We start from the raw sequence: 19,948 nt of genomic DNA on the forward strand, positions 1-19,948 counted from the left end.
GTGTCTATAACACCCATGGCTAAGCTTACTGACTAGATATTATGTCACCATGGAAGGGTTTGAATATTTCCCATCCACCTCCTAATTCCCTGGTTGTGACTGTGACAAATCAGAGTACGACAGAGGAGGTATAAATCTACTTCTAATCAGAGTCTAAACGTTAGATTGGGTAAGGATAAAAGTGTATTCAACTTCCTCGTTACAAATGCACATTGCCAACCTGCAAGCATTATTGTCTAAATGTGACTGTAAATTGGGGCGCTATGTCCAAACTTACAGATAAATTACCAGAATCCTCCAGGGAAGAGTTTAAGGCATTGATTGCAGAGGCCTGTTTGGTGGCCACGATGTCTCTACAGTCAGCACTGGATGTGGCAGATGTTTCATCCAGACATATGGTTGCAGCTGTGATAAGGCCCTGATGGCTACAGAACTCCAGCATAGCTCCTGAAGTTCAGCAGGCCAAAGAGGACTTTAGCATTTGGTTAGTTTTTGTTTTCTGAGAAAACTGGCAACTTTATTTTAAGGACTCCCAAGCTACTTTACAGCCTTTGGGATTTACACAGGCCATCCCTCTCATCTCGCAGGTTATCCTCAAACTGAAGTTGAACCATGCGAAACTGATACTTATTGTGCCAGCTTGGCCAAAACAATATTCATTCTCCAACCTTCTCAATCTGTCCGACCTCCCAAATCTCTTCCTCTCCTTCCCGGCCTGCTGACTTAGCACGATAGCCATGTTATTCATCCCGTACTAAGCAATCTACACCTCACAGTGTGGCTGGTACGTGGCTAGATGAAGAGGAAGGGCAATGTTTGGAAAGAGTTCATAAAATCCTGCTTAAAGGTATAAAACCATCTACATATTTGGCTAAATAGAGTTGTTTTGGTTTGGTCAGTATCTAAGGGAATTCAGTCTGTCAGCTCGTGTTCAGGACATTTGGGATTATTTGTTACATTTGAAGTCCTTGGGTCTTTGAGGGTTCACTTGGCAATGATTTCATCATTCCATCCTCTGATCCAAGGAAAGTAGTTTACCCAAACTCCATAGTGGTAAGATTTCTAAAAGGTATTTTCTACCTGTGAAGGAAATGGTCTCTTTGTGGGACCTTAATACTGTGCTGGCCACCCTCACCTATCCTTCATTTGAGCTGACAGCAACCTCTTATTGTGTCTCCTCTCCCAAAAGATAGCCTTTCATGGGTCTATAGCAGTCAGCGAGTTACAAGCCATTACGGGCAGAACCTCCGTATTCTCAGTTCTTCAAAGACAACGTTCTTAACACCATATCTGAAGTTTTTGTCCATGGTGATTTCACAGTTTCACCTTAACTAGCTTATTTACTTGTATATATTCTTTCCTAAGCCACACTCAAATATAGATGAGCAGCATCTGCATGCGTTAGATGATGAGGCAGTGCTTGGTGTTCTTTCCGGAAAGGCCTAAGCCATTTCGTTCATCACCTTGAGTTTTTTTATCCCCTGTGAGGATTGGTGAAAGGTCAGCTTGTCTCCGCAGACAGTTTCCAGGTGGATAACTTCCTGTATTACCACAGCTTATGGAGTAGCTCAGACTGTGGCCCATGGACATTATGGACTCATTTGACAAGAGCCTAAGTGATATCCGTTGTGGTTCTCGGTGTTGTTTCTCAGTGTGGCTCTCGGTGATATTACACATTTGAGGGCTACATGGTCTTCCGTGCATACTTTTACACCACAGCATCTGTCAGATGCAATCTTTGGGAAGGCAGTGCTGTGGTCATTGTTGAAGTAAACTCAGAGCTCTACCACCTACTGGAATTGCTTGTGGGTCACCTGAATCCATGTCTTCAACCACCATGGTTGCCGACCTGGATTCAGGTGACGCACAAGCAAAGAAAATATAATTATTTACCTGTATTGTAACTGTTGTTGTTCAAGATGTGGGTGCAGACATGTATGCCACAACCCGCCTTCCTTCCACTCAGCTTCAGCGTCTCCAGCATTGGAATCTGGGGCAAAGGAACTGAGTAGGGGGCAGGGTGGTGCTGTCCTTGCAGAGCCATGGGAGGGTATATTGGGGTCAGAGGGGTGTAAGTGCGCCCCGATGGATAATGCTGAACAAATTTTTCTGGCTTCGTTGTGCTGGGTGCGTGCACACATGAGTGGAATACGTCTGTACCCCATCTCGAAGAAAAATAGTTACAGTATAGGTAAGTAACTGTCATCTTTGTTGGGTTTTTTAATCTGCAGTTGTGGCTATACATGCTTTCATTTTGTATATGTAGAAACCTAAAAGAGCCCTATCAAATACTTCTGTATAACACATTTGTCTTCTACTGTCTAGTGCTTTCATACAAGCTTGAAGGTTATTTCCTTTTGATTTGACAAATGTAGATGGTTTTTCTTTGTTTTTAATGGAGCTAAAGCTAACATTGCTGTCTTAATTACATTTTGCAGTCAAGAAACATGGATGGTTAGCACAGCTCTGATAATAGGGATGGCTTGTTGCACAATCAACAGAGAGATCTCTCTTTTTCCAAGACAGAATTTTTTTCCGTTTCTTAGAAGTAGAGGGGTTTGGTTTTTTAAATGGCAGTTTTTGATTCTGGAGATTATTTTCCACCAGATAAGTGTTTAGGTGGGCCATAGAGGAGCCGTGAAATAGTTATGTCCCTTAACTTTGAATTCAAGTTAAAATGTTCAGCTAGTTCAAACTCTTCTGTTGGGTGGTACCACAGATTCCCATGTGGACGATGGCTGGGGAAGGGAGTTGATGATGGCAGTCTGGAGAGAATTCTTATTGGAGAACTGATAACTTCAACGTCGGATGAAGATCTTGGGAAGCAGTGCCGTACCCCCCCTCAACAGAAATCCCCAACCACAGCTCGCAGACTGAGTATCACCTCCCTTACAGGAAAAAATACAAGTAAGCCCCTGCCGTTTCCTGTGCTCACAGCTATAACATGGGGGTAGTGACTACTGGAAAATAAAATAATGTATTTTAGCCTTGTAGCATCTTTAACAGGATTGTAACCTCTAAAACCTAGGTCCAGTCTGAAGGAACAATGGTTTCTAACCATCACTGTGCTTCTAATTTGCTCTGTGACTTTGGGCAAATGACTTAATCTACCTGAATTTCCCCATCTGTCAAATGGGGATAAAACCTCTCACTCAGAGCACAAAATTTTGAGGCTTATTGTAAAGTGCTAAATACTAAGTATTTTATTTCAGTTACCAGTGTCTGTTTCTCTCCAGGCAAAACATAATCTAAAGAGCAACATGAATCCAGTGCTGCTTTCCATGAGTGTGGTTCCATGTCTGAGCACGAGTTCAGAGCATTTCCTGAAGGGTGGGGACTGCAAAGCTCAGGAATTCAATTGCCTTCCAACTCACATGAGGCATTACTTTTGACATGTGGAAGGCCATCCGTATTTTAAACAAAAACACTGAATTGTATTATGTTGAAAAATTGGCAAGCGTTTGGGGAAAAAAGCTCTGAGAATGATTCAGTGTGTTGAGTGGGAGATGAAAGAAGCTCTATCTATTTAGCTTATCAGAACAAATGTTAATAAATTACACAATGACATCCTGTAAATACCTACATGGGAAGAAGATTTCTGATAGCTAGAGAGCTGTAATCTAGCAAGATCCAATGGCTGAAAACTGGAGCTAGATAAATTCAGACAATATATAGGACACCATTTTTTTTATTTTTATTTTTAAGTTAGGGTAACTGACCATTGGATTAACATATCAAGGGATGCTGTGGATTCTGTCACCTTGAAGTCTTTTTTTTTTTTTTTTTTTTTTTTTTAAAGCATCCAATCTAGATTTAAATATATGCTCTAGTTCAGCAAGAAGTTGTGGGCTTGATGCAGGAATTCCTGGGTGAAATTCTTCAGCCTGTGCAGGGCCGGCACAACCCATGAGGCGACCTGGGCGGTCGCCTAGGACACTACAATTTGGGGGGCAGTGACTGCGGCAGCGACTGCGGCAGTATTTCAGCAGCAGGACCTTCCGCCACCTCTGTGGGGGACGGCATTTCGGGGCGGGACCTTCCGCCGCCTAGGGCGGCAGAAAAGCTGGCAGCACTCCTGGGCTTGTGTTATATAGGAGGTCAATCTAGATGATTCTAATTGGTCCCTTCTGGCCTAAAATCTGTGAAGAACTCTTAGCAATAAAAGAGTGCTGGATGTATATGTGATGGACAGAGCTTCATTAACTGAAATAAATTATTTATAAAGGAAAGTCCTTGGCCTGTGCAGTTTGTCTGGCAATTAATTTGGTTCATTTTGATGATGTTCCCTGGTCATCTATAACTGAGATTCGTAGATTTGCTTAGCGCAAATAACTCCATAAGCTCTTCCTGTATTAAAGATCGAATGTTTCCTGCAGTTTGAACCAAGTTTGGTAGTGTGTGAATTTGATTTAATGTGCATTGTCTTAATGTTCTCATATTCAGCGACTGTGCTTTCTATTAATTTACAGAACCTAATGCAGGGCAGATCCAAGAAGGAATTGGGGAAGCTGTGAACAATATTGTGAAACATTTTCACAAGCCCGAGAAAGAGGTACTCTATCATAAAATATATTGTAATTAGAAGAGGAAATACATGTAAACCTTTTTATAACCAGGAAAACCGGGATCAGTGTACCAATAACCAGTGTTACAACAGGCTTTGAAGCTTGTTGTACTTAAGAACCGTATCTTTTTGTTCCATAGAGAGGCAGCCTTACCATTCTACTGTGTGGTGAAAATGGCCTGGTTGCAGCACTGGAGCAGGTCTTCCACCATGGATTCAAATCTGCTCGGATTTTCCACAAGAACGTATTCATCTGGGATTTCATAGGTAAACTGGTGTGTTATGTTGGGATGAGAGGGGAGAAAGGGTTAGAGGGAAATGGCCACAAGTGTGCATACCTCAGATTTTAATAAGCTTGGGTTCCATTCAGTTCCTACAGGGCAAACTTTAAGTCTCCTAATCTAACCCTATGTGAGTGTTGTTTAAGTGCAATTGTGCTCTGTGTTGTAAAAAATACAAATACACTCCGGGCCCTGAGCAGCTTTCATTTTAAAAGACAGGCACAGATGAGATTAAGTGAACTGGAAAACCCAGGTGAGGTGTTAACTTGGGATAGTAACCGTTTTTTTTTTTTCTTTGTCACCAACACATATATAACATTGGGGTGGAGTAGGGAGGGTCTTTAACTGATGTGGATTAATAATGTATTTTAGCCTCGTAGAAGAAGCGGGTGTTAGGAGGTGTTTGAGGGGAATGGCTGGCATAGTTTGGGAAGGTTTCAGAGTAGCAGCCGTGTTAGTCTGTATCCGCAAAAAGAAGAACAGGAGTACTTGTGGCACCTTAGGTGCCACAAGTACTCCTGTTCTTCTTTTTATAGTTTGGGAAGTTACCCAAGCAGAGGGAGCAGCAAATGAAAGCCCAATGTCAGGAGTTGAAGAAGGAAACAATGTAAATGAGGCCAGTGACTTTTGGCAGATTCCAGTGAATGGGGTGTGGAGGGTGGGGATGGGAAATCTTAAATTTGATATAGTGGGCAGGGGTGAGCCAGTGGAGGGGTTTGCGGGAGGGGAGTGATCTGGTCTGCTCAGGAAAGGATGAAGATTTTAGTGGCTGTTTTCCTAACTCAGTGGAGAGGCATAATATGTGGCAAATGGGGAGGCAGTACTGGAGCCACTTTCCGTAATCAAGGGAGGGGAGGATAAAAGTGTCACCAAGCAAAAGAAGGAAAGGTGGGGGGGTTTTCATATGTGGCAAAACAAGCAGTAGCAAGACTTGATAATAGGACTTGATGTATGAGGAGAAAGGAAAAAGTAGTCAAAGATGACCCAAGAACACAAGTCTGAGCCACAGCAAGGATGATGATTGTACACAGCAATAGCAAAAGGGGTGTGTGGGGAGGGCTTGCTGGGAAAAACAAGGACAAATTTACGTACAATAATTCCAGAGCTACATCTTTTGAGACAGCAAAAGATAAGGAGAAATGGTTTTGGGAAGGAGGTGACAAGGAGGAAATATACAACTGCAGCATGTGACTAGAAATGAGCTCTGGAACCACTTTTGGAAATGGGTTCAGGTTCTGATCCAAATTAAACTTGGCTTCCCTCAAATCCAAATTTGTCCACTTCACAAGAACTGCTACATGTTTGAAAACCTTTTCTCCACAGACAGCCAAGACATGAAATGATAGAGGGTTTTGCTTCTCAGATTGAGACTTATTGATACAGACATATTTGTAGGGGTAGCTTGCATGCCACCTATTAGAACTGCATTTTCATAAACAGTAATTCATTGAAATATTTTGATAAGGAAAGAAGGAAATTCTTTGGCAATTTCACAAGATACAAACCTAGTAAATGAGGTGTTGGGAAATGGCTTTCAACTACAATCTGAAGAAAAGCGATACCGATTAGAGAATAGTCTTGTTCAGTGGATGTTATACAGGTTATTATCTATTGGTCCACACTGCTCAGCCCTTGGGACTCAGGAATATATTTTAAGGGAATAAATAAATTAAGGCTCTTAGCCTGAGGGAAGATCTCACTCAGGAAATCCATAACTAGTAGCTAATGACATTTATAAAATGGGAATAATTAAACTATTTAGCACCACAAAAATGCCTATAATCACTAAACTAATTCATGATGCTAATTTAAGGTACAGTATACAGTGACCACATTTGCCAACCGTCACCACACAGCAGTTTCTGAGACTACCACACTTTATTTAGATAGGATATATAGTAATCATGAGGTAGCTTTTGGCACATGCTGACTTTTTTTTTTTTTTTTTTAATGGCTTTCTTTGCATAATTGTAAGGTGCTGAGGTGGCTTCAAAGTGTTTTGTATTAATCATTGCATGGTTTTACTTTCTCTCTGCAGAGAAAGCAGTTGCTTACTTTGAAACCACTGACCAGTTTGGGGACAACGAAGAGGACGTCTTGCTTCAGAGATCATCCTGCAAAACATTCTGTCACTATGTAAATGCTATCAGTACTGCACCAAGGAACATCGGGAAGGATGGCAAATTCCAAATCCTGGTTTGCCTGGGGACTAGGTACAGAGCAACATTCTTCACTGTGGTGTTCTCTAATGTTGGATTAGTCAGTTGAACACTCTGTATCACTCTTATTGGACACTTTAATTTACCACCTTAAAATATCTTGGACATATAAATTGGCCAGTTCATACTTTTAAATAAATGTCCTTAAGAGCAGAAGAGAAATTTAAGTAAGATACGTATTATTCCTGATGATTAGCATATACATTTCTGCAAGTCACTTTTTTCTGTTTTAATGAAATTCATGGTAATGCAGGGAAATTGTGTGCATGATCTTCTCTTTACATGATATTATACACTAAGTACAGGCCTCGTGAGTTCAGGGTGCCCTCAAAAGAGGAATCAGTCCACCTCTTCCTCCCCCAGCTCTCTTTTTAATAACCCAAATGAAAACGGGCACATGGCTATTTCTGTCTTTGCTAAACCTTGTGGGAAGAAAATCTGCCTTTCCTAATAGGATTTTGAGCACTTCTGTTGATATTTTTTTCCTTTTTCTCTTCCTTTGTCTTTATGTATCTAAATATTTTTAAACCTGCATTTTACCAATACAGAATTCCTGGACTTTAATTCCCAGGCCATTAGCAAGGAAAGAGAACTGAATCTTTCCCCATGGCATTAATCTGACTTCCTTGATCTCTTCCCTGTATTTACTCTCCCATGTCAGTCCTCAAAAAATTGAAATCATTATGCCACCTACAGTGTGGTCAGGGATTAATACTAAAGTAGGCTCTAGAAGTTTTCTTTTTTTTTTTTTTTTCCCATTGACCCAAATACAACAGTGTACTTCTGTTTCTCTGAACAGAAGTAGGGAAGTAGTAAAACAAATTAATTTGTACTGAAAACTGGGGTGGGGCATCTCTTATTACATACATGTGGTACTCGCCTGATTGGGCCTCTAGGTGCCACTGCATATAAATAATAATAATATAAACAGGATCCCAATTATTATATGGGGAGCTTTTGAGTGCAAATGACACACGTCACCTATGCAAAAATGGACACTGTGTTCTGGGGTGTGTTAAAGGCAAGAGTTCAGATTAAGTTCTGCTGGACACAGCAGATTGCATTAATTCCATTCTTCTCTCTGTAGGGATCACTTCCTTCCTCAGTGGATTCCATTGCTAGCAGAGTGTCCTGCCATCACAAGGATGTATGAGGAGAACGCCCTTCTGCGGGACCGCATGACAGTGAATTCCCTCCTCAGAGTCCTACAGACATTACAAGATTTCAACATCATCCTAGAAGGGTCACTCATTAAAGGAGTGGATGTTTAGCATGGCTTTGATGAGAACTTCATTATTTCTCTGCTAAGCAAGCAAACAAAAATTGGGGACCTGTTAGAACTTGAATGCTGCGGTAGTGCATCACTGTAAAGCAGAGCACCCTGTTATCGGGTGGGAGTGGGAAACCCAGTTTACACCAGATTCAGGACTGTCCTAAAGCTGCAGACAAGCTAAAATGCGGTATTGTAGTTTATTTGAAACAGAATAAAATAGAGTATTTTCATGTGTTAGATGTATGTAAATATGCTATCTTCTTTAAGAAATTATATTAATCTTCAAACTTTTCTTAGACAATGTTCTTGTGCTGAAAATAAGTAGCTTAAAACCGTGGGACAGCTGTGGGGGGTGGGGGGAGAGATGTTGCTGCTTGGTAGCAAGGAAGAAGCCAGTCAATGTGTAAATACAGTGCAAACTCAGCAGGGCTTTTTTCAGGTGTTGCAAAAGAACACAGCAAAGTATCAATATGTAGCCACTGCTATCATCTCATTCTTGGAAATGTTGTGAATGTATATCGTTTACCCTACTGTACACGGTTTCCCTTATTTTATGTTTCAAAGATCCAAGCCTCTCCATGTGTATAAGCTGTGAGTTGTCATATTTAAGATCTTTTGTGTAATTTTTATCAATCAGCACAAGGTGAGGTGCAAATGAAATGTTTAAACACTGGACATGAGGAATTGTTGAGCCTCCAAGAAGCCTGATATCATCTGTTTTAAAAAAAAAAAAAAAAATCCAGTACAGCACCAGGCTATATTTGGGAAATGTCAATAACTTGATTTGTCATTTTGTCCCTCTTCTGTCTGGGTTTTGTTCAGATTCCCCCACCCCCACCCCCACCCGTCTGCTTTTGTACTGTGGATGATGACGTATGCTTCAAGATGTTGTCTGTTGAATAACTTGGTTCAGAAGGTGAACCAAGCTCTGTTTCTGTTTTTATTTTGCTATAGAGCAAACACCGACTTTGCTGTGCTACAGGACTGTTTCAACCAGTTGTGAAATACTGGCAAGTTACTAGTCTTCCTTTATCCTGGGGAGTAAGTGTTCCTGGGAGGCACAGGATCGCTTTGGTTTTGAATAATTCAGCTATAGAAAAGAAGTGAGGCAAGGGGAATTGGTGTCAAGGCTTCTGTCTCATACTGTTTCAAACTAATAATGTGTTAAAGAAACACAAATGTCACAGGCACAGAACTCGAAGAAACTGGGAGCTGCTGAAGTTCCACATGCTAAAATAAAAACTCAATCAGTTGTGTGATAGTATGCAGCAAATATCTGGGATGTATCATTCAGTTTTCCTTCCACTTAGATTTGATTTATGCAAAGCTGGGGGCATGTTAACTCACAGCCATTAGTTGCCTTTGGAGATGGGTTCGAAATCCTTTTGTTTGTTTCACTGGTTTAATCAATTTGATCACAATTTATTCTTCAGTGGATGCCTGAGGACATCACACAGCTTGGTATATATAGCAATCTTTGCTTTGGGGAGAGGCCCTTACTAAAATAACAGATTACATTGTAGATCAGAACTGCAGTGCATTACAAAAGATTTTGGCTGAATGTTGAACATTGCTTCTTGTTATGTCTGGGAAGTTAGTGTCCCCCAAATAAATAAATATAATGGAGAGGAACAAGATCCAGAGAAGGGGTTTAGAAATAGTGTCTGTCTTTCCTGCTTGCACGTTGCCACCTTCAGAACAGTATTAGAAAATTGGCGTTTTAGTCACTGCCCGCTTGTAGACCAGGTTTAATATCTCCAGTGAGCTATGGTGAGGTAGGATGAGGGTAGTTAGTGCTCCTTCAAAGTATTTGAAAAAGATTAAGGATAAGGGCAGGCTGAGGGAGATGGAGGCAAAATGAAAATTGGATAATGCAAAAGTATTAAGTGTTGATAGAAAGGTGATGGCACTAGTTTATGGGAATGATAGCAGTGTAAAAGCGCTGTGTAAGATACCTGCAACAGAAGGAATAACTTCACAGGCTGCAGAAAGTCATGCATGTTGACGGTGGTATACTTTCTCCTTTTGTAAGCTAGTAAGAAATATCCACTCTGCTACTGCCCTCTAGCTGGGCAGTTCTTGTAATAGATTCATTTTGGTGTCAGGAAGGAAGTCCCACCCCATATCTCCTGGACAGATGAAAAGCAGTCAGATGGCATCCGTCTTATTTGAAGAAAGGGTTGTAGTGTATAAATAGAAAAGTGCTGACCAAAAGCAGAGGAGCCTAGAAAGATACAAGGATCTCATCCAGACGATACTGGTCTGTGCTCAGCAGAGCTATTTCAATATCTGAACATTTATGTGCAAAACAATCACTCTCTACTGACACGCTATTCAAATTGCTATTCTCAACACTTGAAGTTGTCATGGGAGGGGTTCTTTGTTGCTTCTTGATTTAACCAAGGCAGAGCTTTTGCCAAATTGAAGCTGTTCGGAAGCATGAATCTGCTCTTGCTTGAATTGACCAATACCCTCCAAAGTATTCTGTGCAGGACGGCAGTATCAATATTGGAGTTATGGAGAACAGATTTGAGGGGCTATGAACAATGCAGTGGGTTTGTACCAAAAGTCCACATCTGTACATTGACTCTAAATTAATCTTTACATCTTCAGAAGGTTGTGTTTTGGGGTGGCCACGCCACTCCAGTTAGTCAATAGGCGATATGGCCAACAATTGAAAATTCATCCCTAACACTTGAATTTTTGAATGAATTATAAACTAAGTATCAGAAACCAGACAGCACTATTATGTGATACTGAGAGCTTAGAAAGTTTTAATTTTCATTATTTGCAAATCAACCATTTTATATCCTATAATTAATATTAATGTTCCCTCCCACCTGACCTCCCAATCTTCTAAATGATCTTCATTACACCATGAAAAATGATCCATTTTGTCATTGATCTGTTGGCTTTTTGCATGTGGATTACATTTCCTTTCCAGAGGAATCTGCATCCTGGTAGTTGTGCTTTGTTTTTCTAAATACTTATAGCTGATGAAGGAAGGTAGCTGTGACACTGGGTCACAAGGAAATTAGGTGGAAAATATATGTGGCTTAGGGTAGAAATGAAAATGGAGGCATCCTTAAAGGGCAGGCATAGAGGGCAAATATGAGAGGAAAAGGACTTCTTAAAGGTAGTCCTTTTAATCTAAAGGATAAATCAAAACCTGACTATTTTAAAACTTTAAATATGGATTTTCCCTTGTAAACTAGATGTAAAAACCTATGGTATTTAACTTAATATATAACTTCACATGGAAAACATTAATTTATGGGACACATTTATTTTGTCAAGTTTCATACCACGTGAATGATATGGGAAGAATATTATGTCTAAAATTCCCTTGTATGTAATAAAACACTGTAGGTGCCCTAAGGTATTTTGAAGCATGATGCACAGCTGAGTGCCTCTCATCCCTAATACATTAGTTACTTGACATCCTTGGGGGTATGGTTCTTTGCAATGAAATTTTATTTTTTCATGTTTTTGGTTTTTTGGGTTTTTTTAGTAGATTACTTTAATTGGAAACGGAGTATTTTTTTCTGTGAGGTCTACAGAAATCATTCTAGCCCTTTAGAATGGTGAGAAGCCAATCAGGATTCTCTTAAGTTAACACAATTTATACTTCAGTATTAAAGCACCTTCATTGGTTGAGAAATGGAATCTTGGGAAAGATCAAAGCCCTCTGGCACCTACTCTTACAAAGCAAACTCTTTAACCAAATTTTGCCTGTTTCTAGTGTCTGAGTTCTGCACAGTATTATTACACTAACATTCAGTATACTAGCTTGAAAGTCAGAAAATCAAGTGCATCGCTGAGTCTCTTTAAAACATGTATTTATAATTCTCTGAAACTAACTGGATTCCATTGTGTTCAGTGAAAAATCTGTTTATTCTGAGCTGACATTTGTAATTAGTTTCTTTGTTCAAAATGATCTCTCTTTAAAGTAGTTATGTGAAGGCATATTTAAGAAATTTCTGTCTTTCAGTCATATGAAGGTGTGAATCTCATAGGGAAATGTTCTATGTTACACTTGAAATGTACAAATGTGCCCTGTATAGTTTAAAAAAAAAAAAAAACTGTGTCTCCATAGTAAGTTTTTATTATTATTATTTTTGTCTTTACATTATTACTAACTGAATCAGAACTGGATTATTTTCAGAAAGAAATTAGTAAAAAGTATTGTTATATCAAGCACTTTAACATATCATAAACTGACATCAGTTTTTCAGGTTTTGGAGTACATTTAAATACAGCTTTTCATGCTAGGTTCTTTACAAATAAAACTGTGAAAATAAGAATTTGTCATTTTCTCCTTGCAGAACAGCAACCAAAAGATGTCCGACAAAACTTAATGAGCTGATTGAAAACTGGAACACAGGTTCTGTAGATAGGACAGGTTGAATGTAACAATTCTAATGATATCTTTCTGTGACATAGAGAGGAGCTCCTGGGTATTCTGTGTTTGTATTCTCCTTGATATTTAGCTCCCCTGGGCAACAAAGTGTGACTGTGCTCTTCATTTTGAATGCTTAGGCTGAAATATTTTGTCAATCCGAGGAGAGAACCTTGATCATGGTGAAATTTAACTCTTCAAACAAGAGAGACAAGCTGGGTGATGTAATATTGTTTATTGAACCAACTTTTGTTGATGAAAGAGAGACGTTTTCAGGCTACACAGAGCTAGTCTTCAGGTCGTCTTAGAACAAGGGCCTTTTTTAGATTGCCATCTGAACTGACCACCTTGGGTTGTGTTTTCCCTTCACATCTAGCCTCTGACTCTTTTTTGGATAATGGGATGCACTTATGTTTTGTTCCCTCTGGAGCTGGGCTGCCCAAATGCTTTGATCCAAAGGTCTAAAAATCTGAAGCTGACAAAGTGCCACATATCATCTAGCTCCATCAGATACTTTGTATAAAGAATGCAGTAGTGTGAAAAGGGGAGATGGACTGTGAAAAGGGGAAGATGAGAAGCACTATGGAAAAAGGTGCAAAATAGTAGTGACAAAATGGTTCTCCTTCATTGCACTGTAGAAGAAAAAGATAAGGGTTGGATTTTTAAAAGCGTTCAGTGTTGGCCTAACTCTGCTTCTGCTGAAATTAATGACAAAACTACCTTTGACTTCAGTGGGAGCAGTGAGTGAATTCTGGGCAGTTCTGAAAATTGTACCCTTAAAATATACCTAACAATGTCTGTCTTAATTTTTTTTTTTAATTTTACCATTGGAAATGAAGAAACAAACCCAGCATCCCTAACTCTTAATTTTTTTCACACTAGCAAATTTGGGATATTTTTCCGTGTCTCAAAAAAACATCATGAAAAGCTGAATTTTCCCTTATTCAAAATGGCCACCGTCTATTACTGTCAGTGGGACTGAAAGCAACAAGATAGCTGCCATCTCCCTGCAGTCTGTCTGCATGTGGAAGTGAAGCTGCCCTCAATAAAGTTGACTGCTACTTCCTATTGTTTTCAATTAGATTGAAGCCCTGCTCACTGGCAAAATGGGTGCCACACTATGGCTCGGGGTGCCACGCTACGGTGCATAGCATATGGACTGTGAGGAGCAGTAGAGACACTGCAAAGTGAATGGGGAGTATGAGGTGAGCAGGCATGAAGGTGATTTAGAAAGCTCTGTGGGAGAGTCTTAGGGCTGTGGGGGAGACAGACCTGCCCTACCACTGAGCCCTGCCCTCATGGGCCCTAGGGCAGTGAAGGGGGAAGTTAGGGAGCAGTTGTTGCTTGACCTGGGTCCCAGGACCCAGTAGCAAAACTTCCCTTCTGATGCCTTGGAACGTCTCCTTTACTTGGTATCCAGGCAGAGAAGCCCCAGAGGAGGCTGGGGAAGTGGTGCTGCTGGGCCCAGAAAAGGGGAGAACTCCATGGTCAGCAGGAGATAGGAGACGTGGGGAGTCAAGTCAGTAGTAGGGGAACTGCCATCCAGTTCCTATCTTAGGGATGAAGCGAAGGTCCATGGAGTTTCCATCTGAGGAGCCAGGGAGAGGCGTGTATTAAAGGTGGACTTTTCAACCTGAAATTAATAGAGGGGGAAGTTAAAAAGCCAAATGACAGATTAAAAAACATGGTTTGACACTTTTAACTCATGATTTGTGAGGCTAGTCTCATGTTTTTTGGGGATCAGAGTTGTGATTTTTGATCTCTTGAGGCTGGCAAACCTGCAAACCCAATGAAAGGTTGAACCTCTCAGTAGGGACCATTTATGTGAAAATCCCCAGCAAAACGTTGTTTTTAATGTTCACATCAACAGCAGGCCTGTGCTGTACACACCACACCTGCAAGATCTCATGAGGCAAATCTCAATAGAAGTGACAATATGTAATACTGTTTGCTTACTATATGTATGTCTAAAACCAGATTGTGAGGGATCAAGGACTGTGAAAAGAGCGAAATGCAGCTGGAGCTGTTCTGATGCCATGTGTTCAGTGACCTTCTTCAAAACTGAGGGAGGAGAGAATGATCAGTAGTTGGCAAAACTGTTAGCATCAAGAGCTTTTTGTTTTGTTTTGAAGTAGGCGCATCGGTGCCATCTGTTCAAGGTCAGCTGCAACATTATCTTCCTTGTGGGAGACGTTAGCAATCCTCTCCAGTAACAGGACCAAGAATAAGTCTTTGCCATCTATGATAAGTATCCAGATCACAGATAGTGTAACACAACTCCCCAAACACAGCATATTTTTTGTAAGTAAAGCAGGGTTCAGCTCATCTAGATGAAGTAGTGCAAATAACTTTTCCTCATACCACAGCCCATGCTGCCATCCAGACATACCCAAAGCCCATCTATATTGTCAGCGAAGTAGATGGAAAATTCTCTGTAAGAAACTCATTCTGGGAATCGCTAATGCAACAGACACTGGTTGTTTTCCAGCACTTTCAATAATTGTACTGGGTCAGACTTGGCAGTGAGAAAGGGAAAGCACTTTTTCTCCATCTGTCACCATCACAGCGTAAAAACTTAAGTTGTCTCCACTTCGGTCACTCTGACACTGTGTGAGCTTTTCTGCAGCAGCACTCTTGCCTTTTCCCTTATCACTTCCTCAGTCAGTGATGAGCCTGTTTGATCTGAGCCGATGATAAGGGAACAGATATTTGTGCCCCAATCTGTCATTCAGTGGTGGTTCCACTAAGCCTCTGATAAAGCTGATCAGTGGCGGAAGAGGGTAATCCTTCAGGAAGGTCTGGCACTCATTAGGACGGACTATATTCTATGGCCCACCATTAAAGAATAGCGCCTCCACTTTGGCCAAGGTGAGGGCCTAGCCTCCCTCTCCCCCTTTTTGTTGGAGTAGATGATGTGGTTATGACTGACACAAGATTTTTCCCTTTCCAGGTCCATTCCTAATAATAAAGATCTGAAATGTATCCAGAAACTTTTGGCTTAAAACCCTCACAACAGCATTGTATTTGTCATGGTGGCCCTGAAGTCTCAAGTGAAATGTGTAAACTATTCTTGCCATGAATCTCGAAACCATCCTGGAGATGTTACTATGATGATTTTCACATGCAGAGTGCTTTCTGTCAAAGTCTGAACATGCTTTGCACACTATTAAATGATGCCTCTAAGCACTCCAGAGTTCTCATGATGGTGAGGTCCACACTTCACATAACTTCTCTATGCCACAATGGCCTGATAAGACTTGGATAAGACATGTGTTCAGGGGTAGGGCTAGGAGAGCAGGGGCTTTTTAAAGATCAACCACAAGACTGTTGCCCCTTGGAGTGTGGAGAGAGGCTGATAAGACCTGATGTGCCTGGAGCAGTTCCCCTGTCAGGGTAGAGATGATAGGGAGGGAGGCAAGCCCTACCCACCGCCTTCCTCCCTGGCTGTTTGGCTGCTTTGCCAAGAATGATGTGGGCACCTCCCTTGCTGCATGCAACCATTTTAGTTTGATCCTCCCTTCCCTTTGCCCCAAAACATCTGCCCAACTATAAAGCAAAATCTGTCATCAGTGTGCCAGACATACACTGTTCGTTGTGTGCTCCATGCATAGCATAATCTCTCTACTAGTGGTGCATCTTCTGTAATACTCAGAACACCCACAATATAACTGAGACGCTTTTCCTCGCAAGAAACTAAAATGTTCCATTTAAAATACACTGCAGCGTCATCCCAAACTCTGATCATCCCACAATGAGAGTGAGTGCTGGTCTAGCAGAAGTGCTGTGGTCTCTGTAGCAAGTCCTTGGGGTCCCACAGGACAGTCACATTTTGGATGTCCCCTCCCCTTGTAGCCACCGAGGAATGTTCGCACCTGGATGAACTTTGCCAGCTTTGCAAGATTTGCAGCCATTGAACTATCATTCCACGTTGAAATACATGTGTTGTGTTCTTCTAAATCAGACCATATAATATAAAACCAGCAGCTTGGCGTTAGAGTTGTGGTTATGGGTTTGCTTGAGATCCAGACATGCTACAGATGGGCTGTGGTTCCTGACTGTATAAATAGCACCAAGTTGGCAGAGGGCAGGTGTGGTTTATAGGACAACTTTTTCCTCTAAGTAAAATGATTTTTAAATGAATTTCAAAACTGCATTTGGTGAACTGAACCAACCAAGGGATTCTCTTTTTTTTAAAGGTGTGAGATATGTCTTGTATGTGATGGGAGCATAGTAGAATTGGTAGAAACTCTCAGATTGGTAGAATCTGTTTAAGTACATCCACTTGATGTACACTTATAGAAGAGAATTTCAGCATATGTGCAAATTAGTGTTCAATTCTGGCAGTGAGTGACTTTGGGGTGAAAGGTGTGATAACAGCTCTATGCTCAGTTTGTTTTTAATTAGGTGCAAAATTGCACATGTGACAGATGGATTTGCAGTAGGTGAACCATGGATGGTCTCTCCCATTATGTAAAGCCAGGAAGAAGGTGCAGGCACATTTTGGATCCCAGATGAGGGGTAGAATCCAGCACCTGTCCTACAAGCTGCAGGCACAGCCTAACCCACCCTGGAGGTGAAATTTTGGCTCCATTGAAGTCCATGGGAGTTTTGCCATTGATTTAAATGGGGCCAAGATTATGCCCTAGGAATGTAAAAAGAGCTATATGCACACACAGAGACATGTATAAATTAGCATGTTTGTTCTTCTCTTATCCAACCTGATTGGCAATCTCTCTTGTTGCATAGCTGATATGATGATTGTTGCAGTCTGCAATGTGCGACATTGATTAAGCCAATCCTACTCTTAGGACACAAGAGTTTGCAACACTTATAGCCCGTTTCAGGATGTACTTCCTGAGCACTATTCTGCATCCTCCTTTTCTGTTCTCTCCTCCCACTCAATGGGATATGACTGTGTGGTATTAGTTGACAGGTTAGATTCATGGCACTTAACCTATAAAAGGCCTGAGATTAATTTTCCTTCGTTCCACCTGGAAAAAGAACTCAAGACTCATTTACTTAACTGCTTTCAAAGACAGCTTGGTAGCCATGTCATAGGGTGGTTGGAACTTACAAAATAGGGGTTAAAAGGGAAGTCTTCTAGATTCAAAGCATGGATTCTCAATCAGGGGGTCATGACCACCCTGCCCTTCCAATATGGTTAAATAAGAGGGAGGTCCTGCTCGATGAGAAGGGGATCCCAGAAGGCTCCCAATAGAGAAAATAGTGAGAACCTCCTGTTGTAGAGGGTGGGGATTCAAACCCATCAGGGAAGGGGATAGGAGTTAATTTGGGTGTGTTCTTCAACCCACCCCACAGTTGACTGTGAGCTGCAGGAAGTGTCCTTAGTGTTGCTAGTTAGCCACCAGGTGCTACAAGTTTCATTTGCATTTGGACTTTGGTCAAAAGAAGCTTTCATTTTACATTAAAGACTAAATCAGGTTGAGGTGGTGGAACTAGCTATTGCACTTACCCAACTTGTTATTAACCTGTTATCGTAAACTGAGAGACTCCAGGCTATAAAAATGAGGAGTCATATGTAGCACTTTCACGTCCTTCCATCTTACCCTCTTTGCTGACACAGTTCAGTGTTCTGATGAAAACTAATGCCTCTGTGCATTAGCAGGAAGGGCATAGATGGATCTTCTGTTGTGGTCTTCTAATGGTAATAAAATAAAAAATACTCTTGACCCCTCTAGTTGCATCCCTAATACAGAGAGAGCAAGGACCTATGTTAAGACTGTAGCTGGAACACTAGATGTAAAGCCAGCCTTGGCTGTCAGGTGGAATCTGTTCTGAGAGCCTCTTGTAATGTCACACCATCTCTTGTACCAGAGTCACTGACCCTTGATGAAAAGGAGGTTTTGTTCACCTTCATAAGACAGGCCATTCAGACTGATTTGCATCTTCCTACTAAGAATGGGGCTTAGGAAGGTAGAATAGAGGGATAGTTTCAATGAACATATGTTGCCAGAAGTGCTTTTTGCATACAAGAAACAATAGCACCCTGGTTAGCAGTCCTAGAAGAATGTAGGTAAAGTACTTATTTACTGCTTCCAGATTGATAGACACTAGCACCTCACCCACTAATATCCCCTCCGAGAGAGAGAGAGAGAGAGAACTCTCTTAAGCTCTAGTTATTCACTTGGTAAGAGATCAGGCATTCCATATGGATGGCTTGGTCATAATCAGTTCTGCCACATAATTCCTATTTTGCTGGGTTCCCCCCTCACAAATAGTTAACTTCCACAAATAAAGTATTTTCCTACAAGGGGTTGTAATATTTTCCCAGGGTTTAGTTCCTTTAACAATTAGAAGCCTGACCAGGAAGTTTGTTGATAATGGTTGCTGGTCTGTTTGGGACCAGGCGCTCCCTGATGCCTCACTTGCCCTGTTTAATAAAATGGAATATTTCAATAACATATTGTGGTGTAAAGGTAAGCAGGTCAAAGCATTGTTGTGAAACAGAATTTCACAGTAGGTATGTGAAGCATAGTGAAAGCAGGTGCTTCCTTAATTAAAGTGTTAACAAGCTGTGAGAGAACAAAGGTGCATCTAATTAAAAATGCATACCACGGCACAAAGACCGAGGTCAAGGGTAAACAAAGGGCAGAGACCACGTTTGTTTGTACGAAGTATGGAGGCAATCAAAGTACAATGCAAGGGTGTTCAGCCCTAGGGATGTGGTACAAAAACAACCATTTTGTAAAAGTATGTTGCTCTCAGCACCAATTGTGAAGAAATGCAGAGGTAAAAATGTATGCATAACCATAAAGTTGTAGGATAAAGCTTTGATGATGTCAAAACTGAGTTCTTTCTTAGGCCTTTTACTAAGATTGATAAAGCCCGATTCTGTAACCGAGTGCTGTGTGACAGGAAATAAATGAACAAAAGGTGAATTTTGAAATAGATAGTGGAGCTGTGTGCACCAGAACAACAGCCAGCATTTACAGAGATTAGTCATTGCCCAATGTTCACATTGAAATCTATGCATGTTTTAGATAGCAGGCACAAAGCAAAGCCAGAAAGTGGAGCTACTTCCTCTCTCCATACTCAGATAGAGATTTTCCATAACTGGGGTGGGTTTAATTCTACCCTAAGTGCAGTAATATAGTTTGGTTTGCAGTGTTATGGTAGCTGGGTTAGACCTAGGAGCATATTAGACAGTCAAGGGGGGTGAGGTAATATCTTTTACTGGCCCAGTTTCTGTTG

At 41.0% G+C, this 19,948-nt stretch overlaps 1 protein-coding gene across 11 annotated transcripts in view; it reads left to right on the forward strand.

Annotated features, from left to right (window-relative positions):
* Nucleotides 1-12,638, forward strand: part of DENND5B (DENN domain containing 5B) — a 203,489-nt gene extending 190,851 nt beyond the window's left edge. For all 11 annotated transcript variants that reach the window (XM_065566406.1, XM_065566447.1, XM_065566404.1 and 8 more), the window contains 5 exons: nucleotides 2,720-2,907; nucleotides 4,470-4,552; nucleotides 4,705-4,831; nucleotides 6,884-7,058; nucleotides 8,152-12,638. In XM_065566406.1, the coding sequence (XP_065422478.1) occupies nucleotides 2,720-2,907; nucleotides 4,470-4,552; nucleotides 4,705-4,831; nucleotides 6,884-7,058; nucleotides 8,152-8,335 (757 nt within the window). In that variant the 3' untranslated portion in view covers nucleotides 8,336-12,638. The remainder of the gene's footprint in view (nucleotides 1-2,719; nucleotides 2,908-4,469; nucleotides 4,553-4,704; nucleotides 4,832-6,883; nucleotides 7,059-8,151) is intronic.
* The last annotated feature ends 7,310 nt before the right edge of the window (nucleotides 12,639-19,948 follow it).

This window comes from Chrysemys picta, chromosome 1 (genome assembly GCF_011386835.1).
Source record: "Chrysemys picta bellii isolate R12L10 chromosome 1, ASM1138683v2, whole genome shotgun sequence".
NCBI classification, from domain to species: Eukaryota; Metazoa; Chordata; order Testudines; family Emydidae; genus Chrysemys; species Chrysemys picta.